The 15,330-nt window shown below is 43.2% G+C and overlaps 1 protein-coding gene across 3 annotated transcripts in view; it reads left to right on the top strand.

Annotated features, from left to right (window-relative positions):
- Positions 1-15,330, top strand: part of MUSK (muscle associated receptor tyrosine kinase) — a 234,275-nt gene that overhangs the window by 50,381 nt on the left and 168,564 nt on the right. For all 3 annotated transcript variants that reach the window (XM_040417267.1, XM_040417265.1, XM_040417266.1), the window contains exons 3-4: positions 4,840-4,991; positions 7,776-7,903. In XM_040417267.1, the coding sequence (XP_040273201.1) occupies positions 4,840-4,991; positions 7,776-7,903 (280 nt within the window). The remainder of the gene's footprint in view (positions 1-4,839; positions 4,992-7,775; positions 7,904-15,330) is intronic.

The following is a 15,330-nucleotide window of genomic DNA, read 5'->3' as shown; positions in this document are numbered from 1 at the left end:
GAATATTCGATTTTGACGAATATAAGACGAATATTCAATCAAATATTCGCAAAATATTGCAAAATCGAATATGGCACCTGCCGCTCATCACTAATATTTACAATGTTTCTTATAAGATAATACAAATTTTAGGAAACATCTACAATTTTACTAGGTTAAAAATAGAATACTATGGGCCAGATTTATCATTACTCTGACAGCTCACTCCACTTTCACATATGGCTAAAGTCAGTTTTAGCCAAGTCAGATTTATGATCGGCCCTTTAAGACTGTAATAAATGTGGTTTGACGGTAGCAGTTTATCCGTCAGTAAGCAGCTTTACAAAAGTCGCACGTCCTTACGAAAAAGTTGCATGTTCTATTAAAAAGTCTCATAAGATAAGCATGGTCCTCACTGGAGTGAAATTGCGCATTTTTTTGGCGACTTTTTTGCGACTTTTTAAATAGTCCCAATAGTAAATCTGTCTAGAGATTCATTTACATAAGAAAGCACGCCCACTTTCAGAAAACTGGCGAGCATAGTGCAGAGCAGAAAAAAGTTGCAAATTTGTGAGCAGTTTTAGCGTTTGCGACTTTTTCACTCCATTATTCTGACTTGAGCTAATGATAAATCTGGCCCAATAAGTTTCACAGTCATGCAGCATACAAATTCACAGTAATAAAAAGTTTCAAATAGGGTAACTGACTCTTAATCCTGTCCACCTTTACAAAGCTCGTGAATCTGCCAACTCTTCTATTTATAAGCATCTCAACAATAGATGTTACGCTCATGGATTACTCTAAACAGCCGCTGGATTATTTATGTAATGGATGAAAGTTTGGCAATGAATCTTTCAACTCTTGCACTCCGCATTACATTGTTGTAACAAATTACCACTGATCAGTCATATATTATATTTTGGATGATCCTAAAATTAAAATGTGAAGCTTTTAATGTTTTCTTTAGTGATTTCAAAATGTTTTGCAATGACTTGCAGTCTTTAAAGTAGACATTTCTGGTGATGCAATTCTGAATGCTGGCTCCACTTAATACTGAAAATGGAAATGTGGAAAGGGTAATGACTAGTTCCAGGGAAAAACAATTGTTTCGGAGGAAATTAACTCATGATTCTGTTTCTGTAAAACAAAAAACAGTATTGTCACGTTTTTTAGTCAAGTTTAAGAAGTACACATGTAGCAGTTCTAAACTTGAGTGTAATATCACATCTCACCATGATAGCCATTGAAAAAGTCAGTGAAAGTCTCTTGCCATTTTTTACTTAAAGGGAGTCTTTCACCTAATCTGAGCGTTTTAGACCGCTCAGATAAGGTTATAGACTCTTTGACCCTCATTACAATCGTACCTTTGTTTTATGTGTCCCTCGTCCATATATTGAAAAAAACACTTATGCAAATGTATGCAAATGAGCTTCTGAAGGTCCCCAGGAATGGCGTTACTGGGCGATGTGCCAAGAAAAACACACCTCTTTCAGCCCTCTGGCCCGCCCTTTTGTCCTATTATTACCTCCTCCTCTGCCTCCAGCCGGCTGTCACGAGCGGCAAGAGAAGAAGTCAGGCTGGGAACTGGCCCGCACCTGCGCACTGCTCTGCCCATTATGGGCAGAGGAACAGCTTTTCATATTGTGCATGCTCAGGTCGGCTGTCTTTAGTGAAACTAATTAAATTTGAATTTCATGAAAAATTTGATTTGCCACAAATCCAAATTTACTTGCGATTTGGTGGCTACATTTGTTACAAAGTGAAAGTAAGAAACCTGGGAATGTGATATGACCCATAATGCTGTGCAACCAGCCAATCAGCAGATAGCTATCCCCTGTGATGTCACAGCCCTATAAAATCCGCATCCCTCGCAGTCTCTGCCATTTTACTGTGATCTGAGCATATGGACAGATGTGCCAAATGCTAGGAACAGGGGTTAACAAAGCTTATAATTGCAGAATATTGGATAGGGACAGTGCAGGGACAGTGTAGGGAGATCATAGGGAAAGTTTTTACACACTTTAGGGAGAGCATGGGGAGACTGTAAGGACAGTGCAGGCTCAGTGTAATCGCCCTGTGCATCTTGTTCTTCTGCTGCGCCATTTATACTTAATCTGTTCAGTTATACATAGACTAATACATAGTCTAATATAGAGGCACGTTTACCTAGTTCATCTGCTGTGCCATTAATGCTTAATCTGTCCTGTTATATATAGAGTCACTGTGCATCATACTCATTGTCAACAGCTGGTCTAATATATAGGCGCAAAATGTTGCTGTAGCTGACACAAGTAGCAGCAGAAGGGTGGTGGTAGCAGCAGCCACAGCAACAGGCTAGAGCTGCCACTGTCATCCTCTGGTTGTGTTTTGACCAACAATCCAGCTGTATTGGAATGGTTGTCTCGCTGTTCAACAGCATCTCAAGTGACAACAGATACACACAGCCAGGAATCAGTGGGTTCCCCTGACACCACACTTAGTTGGCATGGCCTAGAAACAACCTCTCTGCCATCACCTGTCCTGCAACTGCCTCTTTTTTTTGCTGCTCCTTCTGCTCGGGAAGTAATTCATGCTGCCAGTTTTGTTCTGCCTTTCAGCGGTGACAAGCTTAGTTAGGACAGTCAACAGCTACAGGCTAGCACAGACTTGGAGAAGAGGCCACCTGCGTCCTCCCTTAGGCGTGGGACTAGCAATGATGACAGTCGGGTGGGAGCTCATTTTGCGAGTGGTCAGGGACATGGCTATGAGACTAGTGAGGGTGACATATGATATGACCAGACAGTAGTAGGTGATGATGTAGCTCATTGCACATACTGTAGGTGCCCGGTGAAGAGGGGGCATCATCATCTTCAGGGGGTGAGGGTGGCAGCAGGCCCATGAGACAGCAGCAAGGTGGCAGCGTGTCAATGAGCCAGCAGGAGGAAAGCAGTGGAGATCTAGAGCTAAAAGAGCCCAGGGCAGACCTTCTGCTACTCAGTAGCCTACCTGTCAGTAAACAACTAGCAGTACACGTATTCATACAGGCAGCAGCAGTCAGTCAGCGCGGAGTGATGGGGATAAAATGCCATACTCGGCAGTGTCCGGAGGACGTTAGTGTGGCGATATGCAGTATATGTGGGCAGAAAGTGAAGTGTGGTCAGGGTGCTATTGTTGTCATCATGGCCCTGCATCAACATATGGAATGTCAGCATAAAGTGGGCTTGGATTGTGAGGTCCATTGGGGACAGTGTGATGCTAATGTCTGTAAAGCTCTGCGGAATATAGTAGCGCTATATAAGTGCGTAAAATAAATACATAAATAAATAGAGCAAGATACCACAAAATACCCTACTGCCAGGGTTGCTGGATTTATACAGCCCAACCTGGCAGGCAATTATCAGGAAGGAACTGTTCCTTCCCAATAACTGCCTGCTCGTCAGTGGAGGGATAGAGCTGCATTTACATGCAGTGATCCACTTCACTGTATGGGGACGAGTGATGGCTGTTGCTCGTCCTCATACAAATTCATTGTTTTTGGGCGGCAGATCACTGTTCACACAGCACTGCTGTCCAAAAACGATGATTTAAGGTGCTGCATGAAAGATAGTAATGTTTATTCCCGATAGTCGTCCCAAGAATTTGGGCTGTGTAATTCCAGCAATAATCAGCCATGGATGGTTTATTGTGGTGTAATAACAAATTTCAGGCTGTCGGTCTTGCATCCTTTCTAGGAACAATTTCATAAGCAAAGCACCCCAAATAGCACTCCTAAAATATAAATAAAGATAATGACATAATAATAATGAAACATACTGGATACGTTTTAATGTTGTTTAATGCTGCATTTTGCCCCATCTTAAGCTTCTCTTAGAATGGAAAAAAAGTGTTCAAATAAGTTCATCAAACACATTTTTGGCACTTGTCAGCGCGTACATGTGTTTCCAATGAGTTTATCTAAATTGTGCTTGCACAGGACAGCTGAGCTGAACATTTTCCGTTTGCTCACCTTCTACTTGTCATAACAGTTAAGTAGAAGTGTCCATATCACTAGGAGCTGAGGGATGTGTATAAATGTAAAGACATCCTGTTTTCCTGCCCCTGAACATGATACGGTACACACATGGATCAAGCATCACTTGTGTATTACTGAAATTTGCAATTACACAGCTAACTCAACAAAACAAACTAAAATGAAATATGGTGCCAATGCAGCGGATGCTAAAATAACACATATGATACTGTCCCATACAAGGACATATTCATTTTTATTATATATTAAGGATTAAACATAAGAAGTCCCCGTTGGTAGCTGAATCCACCACTTGGCTACCCCCGACAATCCTATAGACTTTAAAGGGAGTAGCAGTGCACCTGCTCGACCACCTCTCCATTCAAATGAGCAACATGAGACCCCATTCTCGTAATTGTAGGAGTCCCAGACCACAACCGGGTAGACACTTTCAACTATCGAGTGATCCACCGTGGAAAACCCCTTTAAAAACAAATAATAAAAAAGGTAAGATGTAATAGCTCTGTCTATCTAATGTCACTGAGAAAAAACAACATTGTGCAACGTTTTCAATTATCTGGACAGTACAAAGACCAAAATTTCTTGGCAAAAAGTATGTTAGGAACCAGCAGGATTCCATATTCCATGACACTTGCTATAAATTTAGAAAAATAACGAGATGCTTCTCGGGTCAATGTAACTTTTAGTACGGATGTACCGCCCACGCACTCTCCTTGCCTAATAGCAATTATGCTATTCACCATGCTCTGACTCATATTTATGTATTTATACATTATTAATAAAATAAAAAAATGCAAGATGAATAAAAATCATCCTGGTATTAACCATTAGAATTTACACTGTATCTACAGGTTGTTTGACACACGTTACAACATTCGAGAAAACGGGCAGCTCTTGACCATTCTCAGCGTGGAGGAAGGTGATGATGGTGTTTACTGTTGCTTGGCTAAAAATGGTGTTGGAGATCCAGCAAAAAGCTGTGGAGCTTTACAAGTGAAAATGAGTAAGTGTCAGTGATAATAAAAATGAGTTCAGTCTGTGCCAACAGTTGTTAACTTCTTAAAACCCAATTAGCAAGCCTGTCAGTCCTCAAATGCTTTCAAGGCATCTACAATTGATCCAGCCCTCTAAATGTGTGCACCAAGCAAGAATGGATTTTCTGGTTTTGGCAGAATTAAAGGAAATACATCAAAGGTTCAGTTTTAGTTTCTTTCAGAAGATTTAAGAATGTAGAAGAGATATTGTGGTGAACAGTTACAAAGAATGTCACGCCAATATTCTTGAGTGAAAAAGTCGCAGCTTTTTATGAGCTATGCCACTTTGAAAAGTAGAGCTGTTTAGGCAAGTAGATCCTTTTTATGGCGCATTTATGATGAGCAACATTTTTAAATGATGCACAAAATGTCCCAGCCAGTCACACAGAACATCAGGTAACCACCTGGGATATTATCAATTACAAAGGCGTTGCTATGTGCGCAAATTCATAAATTTGGTGCAAACCCCAAAAAAATAGCTTAAAAAATACATTGAAAGGACTACAATTGATAAATTCCCCCCATATGTTTTTTTTTTTTATTCATTTTAAAACCTTTCCTGGTGGTGGCCATATTTTTGGCACAGACATCCTTCCTCCATAGGCTGTATACACAGAGCAGCATGGTGTGTGTGCTTTATGGCAGCAGCAATAAGTGAGGATTAAAGGGATTTTTTTTTTCTGCCAATTAAAACCAGATACATATCTTTTTTTCTAATATGCTTTTATTTCTGATTGTAGATTTTATTTTCTGATATCTCTTATTATTCTCTGATATTTTTAATTCTGTTTCCTGAACTTTAGGGAGGCAGCCATCTTGCCTAAGCTGTTGTTAACAGCTTTTATTGATATGCTTTACAGCAGCCCCATGGCTGTAAACACAACGGACAGAAGGGACCCTCATTAACTTTTATGGGAATGTTTTTTGCTCTGTGACCTATGGAGAGGTCAGAAGGAGTACATACATAGATGTAATATCTGTCATTGCAATCTTGTCTGTAGTGATAAGCAGATAACTGCAGTAAAGTCATCTATACAGACCAAGAAGTAGAGCCTATTATTAGGGTTAGTGTACAGTGTAAAAACTGCAGGATTTTATAGTTTTATATAGATAGTGACATAATTTTTTTTAAATAGCATCACCAATTTTTTTTTTAAAGTATGTTTAACATAGAAGCATGATTTAGACAATAGGTCATTTTCTGATTAGACATTCCCTTTGAAAGACAGTAAAGTGTCCATTGACAAATCCAGTTTACAGGAACACAATGAAGTGCAGTGACCTACTCAGTGGCGTAACTAAAAATGACTGGGCACCACAGTATTTTTTGAAGTGACCCCCAACAACTTTGCAACTCCTACTCCTGTGGCTAGTCAGACGAGGCCTGGCAGCCGCTCCATCTGTTTCCTACAGTGTTACTGTATATAATGTCATTGTATAATACTGTTGAGGGTGCCCTAACAATAAAATCTTTTAGTCCTTCATCTAGATGGGCCCCTTCTGAGACCCAAAGCAGCCGCTTCTCCTGCTTCCCTTATAGCTAGCTACGCCCCTGCACCTACCCCAAGCCCAAGCATGGGAGCTGCATTCACAGACATATCTGGGTATATATTTTTGCTGTTGAGCTTTATAAAGTCTCCAGTAGCTGAAAAGAACTGTTATCTACCACAAAATCCAATTACTTACACAAAGATTCCTGTCTTTTCCAGCATCTGCTAGTGAAATCTGAGTTTAGGTTGAGAGCAGATGGGGTAAAAAGTTGAAATTCAAATGGGATTTTCACTTGGTGAAGGTCCTTTGTCCTTTGTAATTTGAGGAAGGGACAATTTTCTAATGCAAATTCTGGTCTGCTATTTATATTACTTCGAAACAAATACACGATGCCTGTATGACAGCAGCATTTTATACTATAGAATGTCTATTTCTAAGTGATTAGTGTGATTATTATTATTTTCTTCTTCGGTGTGCTGTTTTTAAAACAGATAGCACACCGGCCTATAGAAGTCAATAGTACAAGAAACCCTTTTCATTTTTGCAGGCAGGATAAAAAATGCTAAAATGTCACTAGAATGTCTCATTCCAGTACCAAGCTCCCTTCATCTCTGTTCCTGGTCCTCGCTGGACCAGAAGAGTGACTTACCATCTACACTCACGTCACCACTTCTGGCCAATCAGTGTCCTCAGTGTTGAAGTGTGCAGGCATGGCATGAGATCATGGCCATCGCTGAGACCTTTGAGTGGCTTATAGAGGTGACGTAAGTAGACGGCACATCACACTTTCAGTCCAGCGAAACCTATTAGACAACTTTCCAATCAAACACATGTGAGCATCATACTGTACATAAGAAAAAAAAACACCTACAAATTTTAGTACATCACTAAACACAAAATATCAACATATCAATAATACAATAGTAAAAGTTATATATTATTAAAATTGACGTGTTTTAATCAATCAAGATGGCCACAACGGCCTCTCCACAAGCAAATGGATGAGGGGAGTATGTATTTTTTTGTTATTTACCCCGCTTAACCCCTGAAAGGCCTCAATGGGACTCAGGGGTTCAATGATGGGGGGCCTGCATTATTGGCGTTTCCCATCATTGTGCCAGCTACATACGATCGAATGCGATTCGTGACTAAGTAATTCGTAACAAATCAAATTTATTTGTGAACTTCGGCGAAGCAGCAGAATCGAATTTTTGATAACTTCATTCACTCTAATTATAATCATTGTTATTTACTGTTTTTAGAACCAAAAATTACCCGCCCACCAACGAATGTAAAGCTTATAGAAGGAGTAAAAGCTGTCCTTCCTTGCAATAGCCTGGGAAATCCAAAGCCATCTGTTTCATGGATGAAAGGAGAAAATGCAATTAAGGTAAACAAAAGAAAGTAAGGGTACTTTCACACTAGTGTTTTTCTTTTCCGGCGCTGAGTTCCGTCCTAGGGGCTCAAATCCGGAAAAGAACTGATCAGTTTTATCCTAATGCATTCTGAATGGAGAGCAATCCGCTCAGTGTGCATCAGGATGTCTTCAGTTCAGTCTTTTTGACTGATCAGGCTTTTCAGAAAAACGTAGCATGTTGTATTTTTACCTCCGGCCAAAAATCCTGAACACTTTGACTGAACGCCGGATCCGGTCTTTTTCCCATTGACTTGCATTAACGCCGGATCCGGCGCCGTGTGTTCAGTCAAACCGGATCCGGCTTTTGCATGTTAAACCCGAAAAATGTGAAAAAAGGTTAAAGTCCATAAATGGCGGATCCGTTTTTTCCAATGCATTTTTTTTATTGTGATCAAAATCCTGATCAGGATTCAAATGTAATCCGTTTTCACACGTTTTTCCGGATCCGGCGGGAAGTTCCGGTGTCGGAATTGAAAGCCGGATTTAAACAACGCTAGTGTGAAAGTAGCCTAAAAAAGATATTTTAATGAAAAATTGTGGAATTATCAAATATCTTATGAAATACAACCTTTATTGAAGTTTAGCTTCACTTTTGAGGAGATCAGATTCCATGTCGCTGCACTTACCATCAGTCTGTAAAAGTCCCTATTTGGTCCCCATGGTCAACTATATTCTTCAAACATCTATATTCTTCTTACTTACACAGATCACTAAATACAAATGATGAAATATGAAATTTGCACTCCCCCCGCTCTGATTTTTGACACCATTTAGGTACATATGAAACTGAATGTACTCCATGTATTGAAAACATTTTATTAATTTTTTGCTAGGTTTGGGCAGGCACAGACTGGCCCACAGGGGAGCAGGTGAATCCTCCAATGGGCCCTGAAGCACACTTATTGCACTACATACAGATGAAACATCTCAACCAGCCTATGCATCCATATAAAAACTGAGTAGCTCACTTAACAAATTACACAGTTTATTATTATAGATACATTGGGTGGCTGAGATGTCTTCTAGACAGAGGAAGGACAACCAGTGTCAAGTTCACAAATTTAGATTCAGAATTGGAGCCTGCAGGGTCACGCTGGACATTTCTCTGTCAGCACTCTGTCATCCGAGACTAATCACTCTTGGATGCCACTAGCGAATTTTTATCTCGAATATCGCAACTTCGAGAATTCGCAAATATTTCGAATATAGTGCTATATATTCGTTTGAGTGAATATTCGTAATTTTTTCCCATCTGAGCACATGATTCATCCCTGCTTCTTGCTTGTGGGCCAATGAGTCATTGGCCCACAAGCAACTTAAGCAGGGAGGAATCATGACTTTAGGTGGGAAAAATGACGAATATTCTAAAAACTAATATATAGCACTATATCGAATATATTAGTTTTTTTAGAATATTCGTAATATTCTAAAACAAGAATATATAGCAATATAGCGAAAATACGAATGTAGAGCAATTTAGCTAACATAGTGCTATGATCTTCTTTGTCTAATAGTTGTAATTTTTTTTCAGATTAGAAAAAAATGACGACTATTAAAAAAAAATTATAGCATTATATTAGCTAATTTGCTCTATATTTGTTTTTTCGAATATTCGCTACATTGCTATATATTCTTGTTTTAGAATATTACGAATATTCTAAAAAAACTAATATATTCGATATATTGCTAAATATTCTTGTTTTAGAATATTACGAATATTCAGAAAAATGAATATAGCACTATATTAGCTATATTTCTCTATATATTCGTTGTTTAGAATATTCGTCTTTTTTTTTCATCTGAATATTCTAAAAAACAAATATATAGCACTATATTCTATAGTGCTATATATTTGTTTTTGACCCACGCCTGTATTGATCGCGTAATATTCGCATATTATGCGATCATTCCATCGCCGATTTTTCAAGTAAAACATTTTTTTAATATAACGAATATTCGAATTCGCGAATATTCGACAAATATTCTACAAAATATTTGCGAAATATCGCAAATTCAAATATGACCCCTGCCGGTCATCACTAGCTGCCACCACTCGTCATATCAGGCTGATGAGACACCTTGTTTTAAAGAGGACCTTTCACCGATCCTGACATTGTGAACTAAGTATACAGACATGGAGAGCGGCGCCTGGGGATCTCACTGCACTTACTATTATCCCCGGGCGCCGCTCTGTTCTCCTGCTATGTCCTCCGGTATCTCCGCTCACTAAGTTATAGTAGGCGGAGATTCCAGTCACTAAGTTATGGTAGGCGGAGTCTGCCCTTGTTCTGCTGTAGCGCTGGCCAATCGCAGCGCAGAGCTCACAGCCTGGGAAGTTCTTTTCTCCCAGGCTGTGAGCTCTGCGCTGCGATTGGCCAGCGCTACAGCAGAACAAGGGCTTACTCCGCCTACCATAACTTAGTGACCGAAGATACCGGAGGGCATAGCGGGAGAACGGAGCGGCGCCCGGGGATAATAGTAAGTGCAGTGAGATCCCCGGGCGCCGCTCTACATGTCTGTATACTTAGTTCACAATGTCAGGATCGGTGAAAGGTCCTCTTTAAGTAATGCCTAAGTACACTCTATAACTGCTAGCATTTACAGGTAGAGTTGAGCGGACACCTGGATGTTCGTGTTCGGCAGGTTCGGCCGAACTTTAAAAAAAAGTTCGGGTTCGACCCGAACTTGACCCCGAACCCCATTGAAGTCAATGGGGACCCGAACTTTTGGCCACTAAAATGGCTCTAAAATAGCCCTGGAAAGAGCTAGAGGGCTGCAAAAGGCAGCAAAATGTGCTTAAGAGCATGGCAAATGCTCTGCAAACAAATGTGGATAGGGAAATAAATTAAAATAACATAAAAGACCTTAAAAATATAAAAATTAGGAATGATCTAGGAGGAAGAGGTTGAGGAGGCGGTGAATGGGTGGATGTGGCGGTGTAGGCTCACGTGGCGGTCTTGGAGGAATCGGCGGCGAAGGAGGAATAGGTAGCCAACACAGATGTGTGTTATTTTGCATTTTTACATAGGGGTAGCCCCCAAAATATTGGGACATATAAAAAAAAAAAAAAGGAATAAGTGCACTTGAGTACAAGGATGGATGGTTGAGGCTGTTAGAACTGTCTATTCTGCACAAGGTACAGACAACTCTTGTGGGATTCAGGCCTGGTTCATTTTAATGAACGTGAGCTTGTCCACGTTGGCTGTGGACAGGCGGCTGCGTCTGTCTGTAAGGACGCCTCCTGCCGTGCTAAATATACGTTCAGAGAGTACACTGGCTGCAGGGCAGGCCAGCACTTCCAAGGCATACAGGGCAAGCTCTGGCCATTTGGACAATTTGGAGACTCAGAAGTTGAATGGGGCAGAACCATCAGTCAGTACGTGTAGTCGTGTGCACAGGTACTGTTCCACCATGTTGGTCAAATGCTGCCTCCTGCTAACACGCTCCATATCAGCAGTCGGAGCCTGTTGTTGCGGCGAGGTGACAAAGCTTTACCACAAGTCGGCCATGCTAACCCTGCCTTCTGAGGTGCTGGCGGTGACACAGCTGCGTTGGCGACCTCTTCCTCCTCCCCTGCCTTCGCCTTGTGCTTCCACTTGTCCCCCGGCGTCAGTCGGGAATGCTCTCAGGAGCGCCTCTACCAGCGTGCGCCTGTAGTCGCGCATCTTCCTATCACGCTCCAGTGAGGGAATTAAGGACGGCACATTGTCTTTGTAACGGGGATCCAGCAGGGTGGCCACCCAGTAGTCAGCACACGTTAAAATGTGGGCAACTCTGCAGTCGTTGCGCAGGCACTGCAGCATGTAGTCGCTCATGTGTGCCAGGCTGCCCAGAGGTAAGGACAAGCTGTCCTCTGTGGGAGGCGTATCATCTGTGTCCTCCTTATCCCCCCAGCCACGCACCAGTGATGGGCACGAGCTGCATTGGGTGCCACCCTGCTGTTAACATGCTTCATCCTCCTCCTCCTCATCCACCTCCTCGTCCTCCAGTAGTGGGCCCTGGCTGGCCAAATTTGTACCTGGCCTCTGCTGTTGCAAAAAACCTCCCTCTGAGGCACTTCTAAAAGACTGGCCTGAAAGTCTTAGAAATGACCCCTCTTCCTCCTCCTCCGCCTGGCCCACACCCTCTTCCATCATCGCCCTAAGTGTTTTCTCAAGGAGACATAGAAATGGTATTGTAACGCTGATAACGGCGTCATCGCCACTGGCCATGTTGGTGGAGTACTCGAAACAGCGCAACAGGGCACATAGGTCTTGCATGGAGGCCCAGTCATTGGTGGTGAAGTGGTGCTGTTCAGCAGTGCGACTCAGACGGCCCGCACTTTATGCAGCAGCTCAGACATCTCGGGGTAGTTGTGAATGAATTTCTGCACCACCAAATTCAGCACATGTGCCAGACAAGGGATGTGCGTCTAACCGGCTAGTCCCAGAGCTGCAACGAGATTTCGCCCATCATCGCACACCACCAGGCCGGGCTTGAGGCTCACTGGCAGCAACCACTCGTCGGTCTGTTGTTCTATACCCCGCCACAACTCCTGCGCGGTGTGGGGCTTGTCCCCCAAACACATCAGTTTCAGAACGGCCTGCTGACATTTACCCCTGGCTGTGCTGAAGTTGGTGGTGAAGGTCTGTCGCTGACCGGATGAGGAGGTGGTAGAAGAGGAGGAGGAAGTCGAGTAGGAGGAGGAGGCAACAGGAGGCAAAGAATGATGCCCTGCGATCCTTGGCGGCAGAACGACGTGCACCAAACAGCTCTCCGCCTGGGGCCTAGCCACCACTACATTTACCCAATGTGCAGTTAGGGAGATATAGCGTCCCTGGTCGTGCTTACTGGTCCAGGTGGACCTTGCCACAGATGGCGTTGCGCAGTGCACACTTGATTTTATCCGATACTTGTTTGTGCAGGGAAGGCACGGCTCTCATGGAGAAGTAGTGACGGCTGGGAACAACATACTGTGGGACAGCAAGCGACATGAGCTGTTTGAAGCTGCCCGTCTCCACCAGCCTGAATGACAGCATTTCAAAGGCCAGTAGTTTAGAAATGCTGGCATTCAGGGCCAGGGATCGAGGGTGGCTAGGTGGGAATTTACGCTTTCTCTCCAAGGTTTGTGAGATGGAGAGCTGAACGCTTCCATGTGACATGGTGGAGATGCTTGGTGACGGAGGTGGTGGTGTTGGTGGCACAACCTCTGTTTGCTGGGTGTCAGGTGCCAACGTTCCTCCAGAGGCGGAGGAAGAGGCCGAGGCAGCAGCAGAAGAGGGAGCAGGAGGGGCCTGAGCCCTTTCTTGGTTTTGAAGGTGCTTACTCTACTGCAGTCCGTGTCTCGCATGAAGATGCCTGGTCATGCAGGTTGTGCTAAGGTTCAGAACGTTAATGCCTTGCTTCAGGCTCTGATGGCACAGCGTGCAAACCACTCGGGTCTTGTCGTAAGCACATTGTGTAAAGAAGTGCCATGCCAGGGAACTCCTTGAAGCTGCCTTTGGTGTGCTCGGTCCCTGGTGGCGGTGGCCAGTAGCAGGCGAACTGTCTTTGCCACGGCTGCTCTGCTTTTGCACCCTGCTCCCTCTTTTGCTGCGTTGTTGGCTCGGTCTCACCACTGCCTCTTCCTCTGAACTCTGAAAGTCAGTGGCATGACCTTCATTCCATGTGGGGTCTAGGACCTCATCGTCCCCTGCATCGTCTTCCACCCAGTCTTCCTCCCTGACCTCCTGTTTTGGCACCTGTGTTTCATCATCATCGGAGACGTGCTGAGGTGGTATTCCCATGTCCTCATCAGGAAACATAAGTGGTTGTGCATCAGTGCATTCTATGTCTTCCACCCCTGGGAAAGGGCTATGTGGACGCCCTTGGGAAACCCTGCCAGCAGAGTCTTCAAACAGCATAAGAGACTGCTGCATGACTTGAGGCTCAGACAGGTTCCCTGATATGCACGGGGGTGATGTCACAGACTGATGAGCATGGGTTTCAGGCGCCACCTGTGCTCTTTCTGCAGAAGACTGGGTGGGAGATGATGTGTACATGCTGGATCCACTGTCGGCCACCTAATCGACTATCGCCTATACTTGCTCAGGCCTTACCATCCTTAGAACGGCATTAGGCCCGACCAAATATCTCTGGAGATTCTGGCGCCTACTGGGCCTGGAAGTAGTTGGTTCACTAGGACGTGTAGCTGGGCCCGAACGGCCACGTCCTCTACCTGCAGCAGTGGCTCATGGTTCCTCAGGGTTAGCGTTCCGCCAAGCAAGAAATAAAAAATAAAGGAAACGGTATATAAGGTCTGGTTAATATGACAGATTCTCAGCAAAATAGCTTTAGTTCAGCTACTTCTAAATAGGTTCGGTCACACACAGATAGTGTCAAAGCGGTGTATATGGGCTGGTTAATATGACAGATTCCCAGCAAAATTGATTTATTTCAGCTACTTCTAAATAGGTTCGGTCACACACAGAGTGTCACAGCGGTGTATATGGGCTGGTTAAACAGATTCCCAGCAAAATAGCTTTAGTTCACCTACTTCAAAATTGGTTCTGTTAAACATAGATTGGGTCAGAGCGGTATGGCCTGAAGACAAGCGTCAGATCATGCAATGCTGTGCTAGTGCACTGCAATTGCGGTAAAATGGCCGCCGATAACCACTGAAAAGAGTGACTGAAAAAAACGCTCAGGGCAGGAACAAAACCTGTGTGCTCTGCACACACAAAAGATCGATGATTCTCAGCTGTAGATGCGCAGAATTTCAGGACTTCGTTGTATTTCTCCCTGCCTAATCTCTCCCTCACAGCAGCAGCAACCTATCCCTACACTAGTGAAGAGCAGAGTGACGTGCAGCGCTACGTGACTCCAGCTTTTAAAGGGAACCTGTCACCTGGATTTTGGGTATAGAGCTGAGGACATGGGTTGCTAGATCGCTGCTAGCACATCTGCAATATCCAGTCCCCATAGCTCTGTGTGCTTTTATTGTGTAAAAAAAATTGATACATATGCAAATTAACCTGAGATGAGTCAGAGCTTGAAAATATGACTCTTCTTTGGTCACACAAGTAAGATATGACTCTTTTATGTTAATTTGCATAAAAGGCGGGAAGTACAAAAATGCATAATACTTATTGAATTTGTCTGCAAATGAAATTAAAAGTGTAATTTATATGTTTAGGGTAACACAATGAACATTTAGAAACGCTCACTGAGTATATCATAGTAGAGGTGACAGGTTCCCTTTAAGGAGGCTGGGTCACATAGTTCACTTGGCCACTCACAGCCATGCCAATAGTAGGCATGGCTGTGATGGCCTCTTGGGGCAAGTAGTATGACGCTTGTTTATTGGCTGCTTTGCAGCCTTTCAAAAAGCGCCATAGAAATCGCCGAACACCGCACCCGAACTTTTACGTAAATGTTCGGGT

The sequence above is a fragment of the Bufo bufo genome, chromosome 2, assembly GCF_905171765.1.
Source record: "Bufo bufo chromosome 2, aBufBuf1.1, whole genome shotgun sequence".
Taxonomy (NCBI): domain Eukaryota; kingdom Metazoa; phylum Chordata; class Amphibia; order Anura; family Bufonidae; genus Bufo; species Bufo bufo.
The sequence above is the reverse complement of the archived record's forward strand: the minus strand, read 5'-3'. Positions and strand labels throughout refer to the sequence as shown.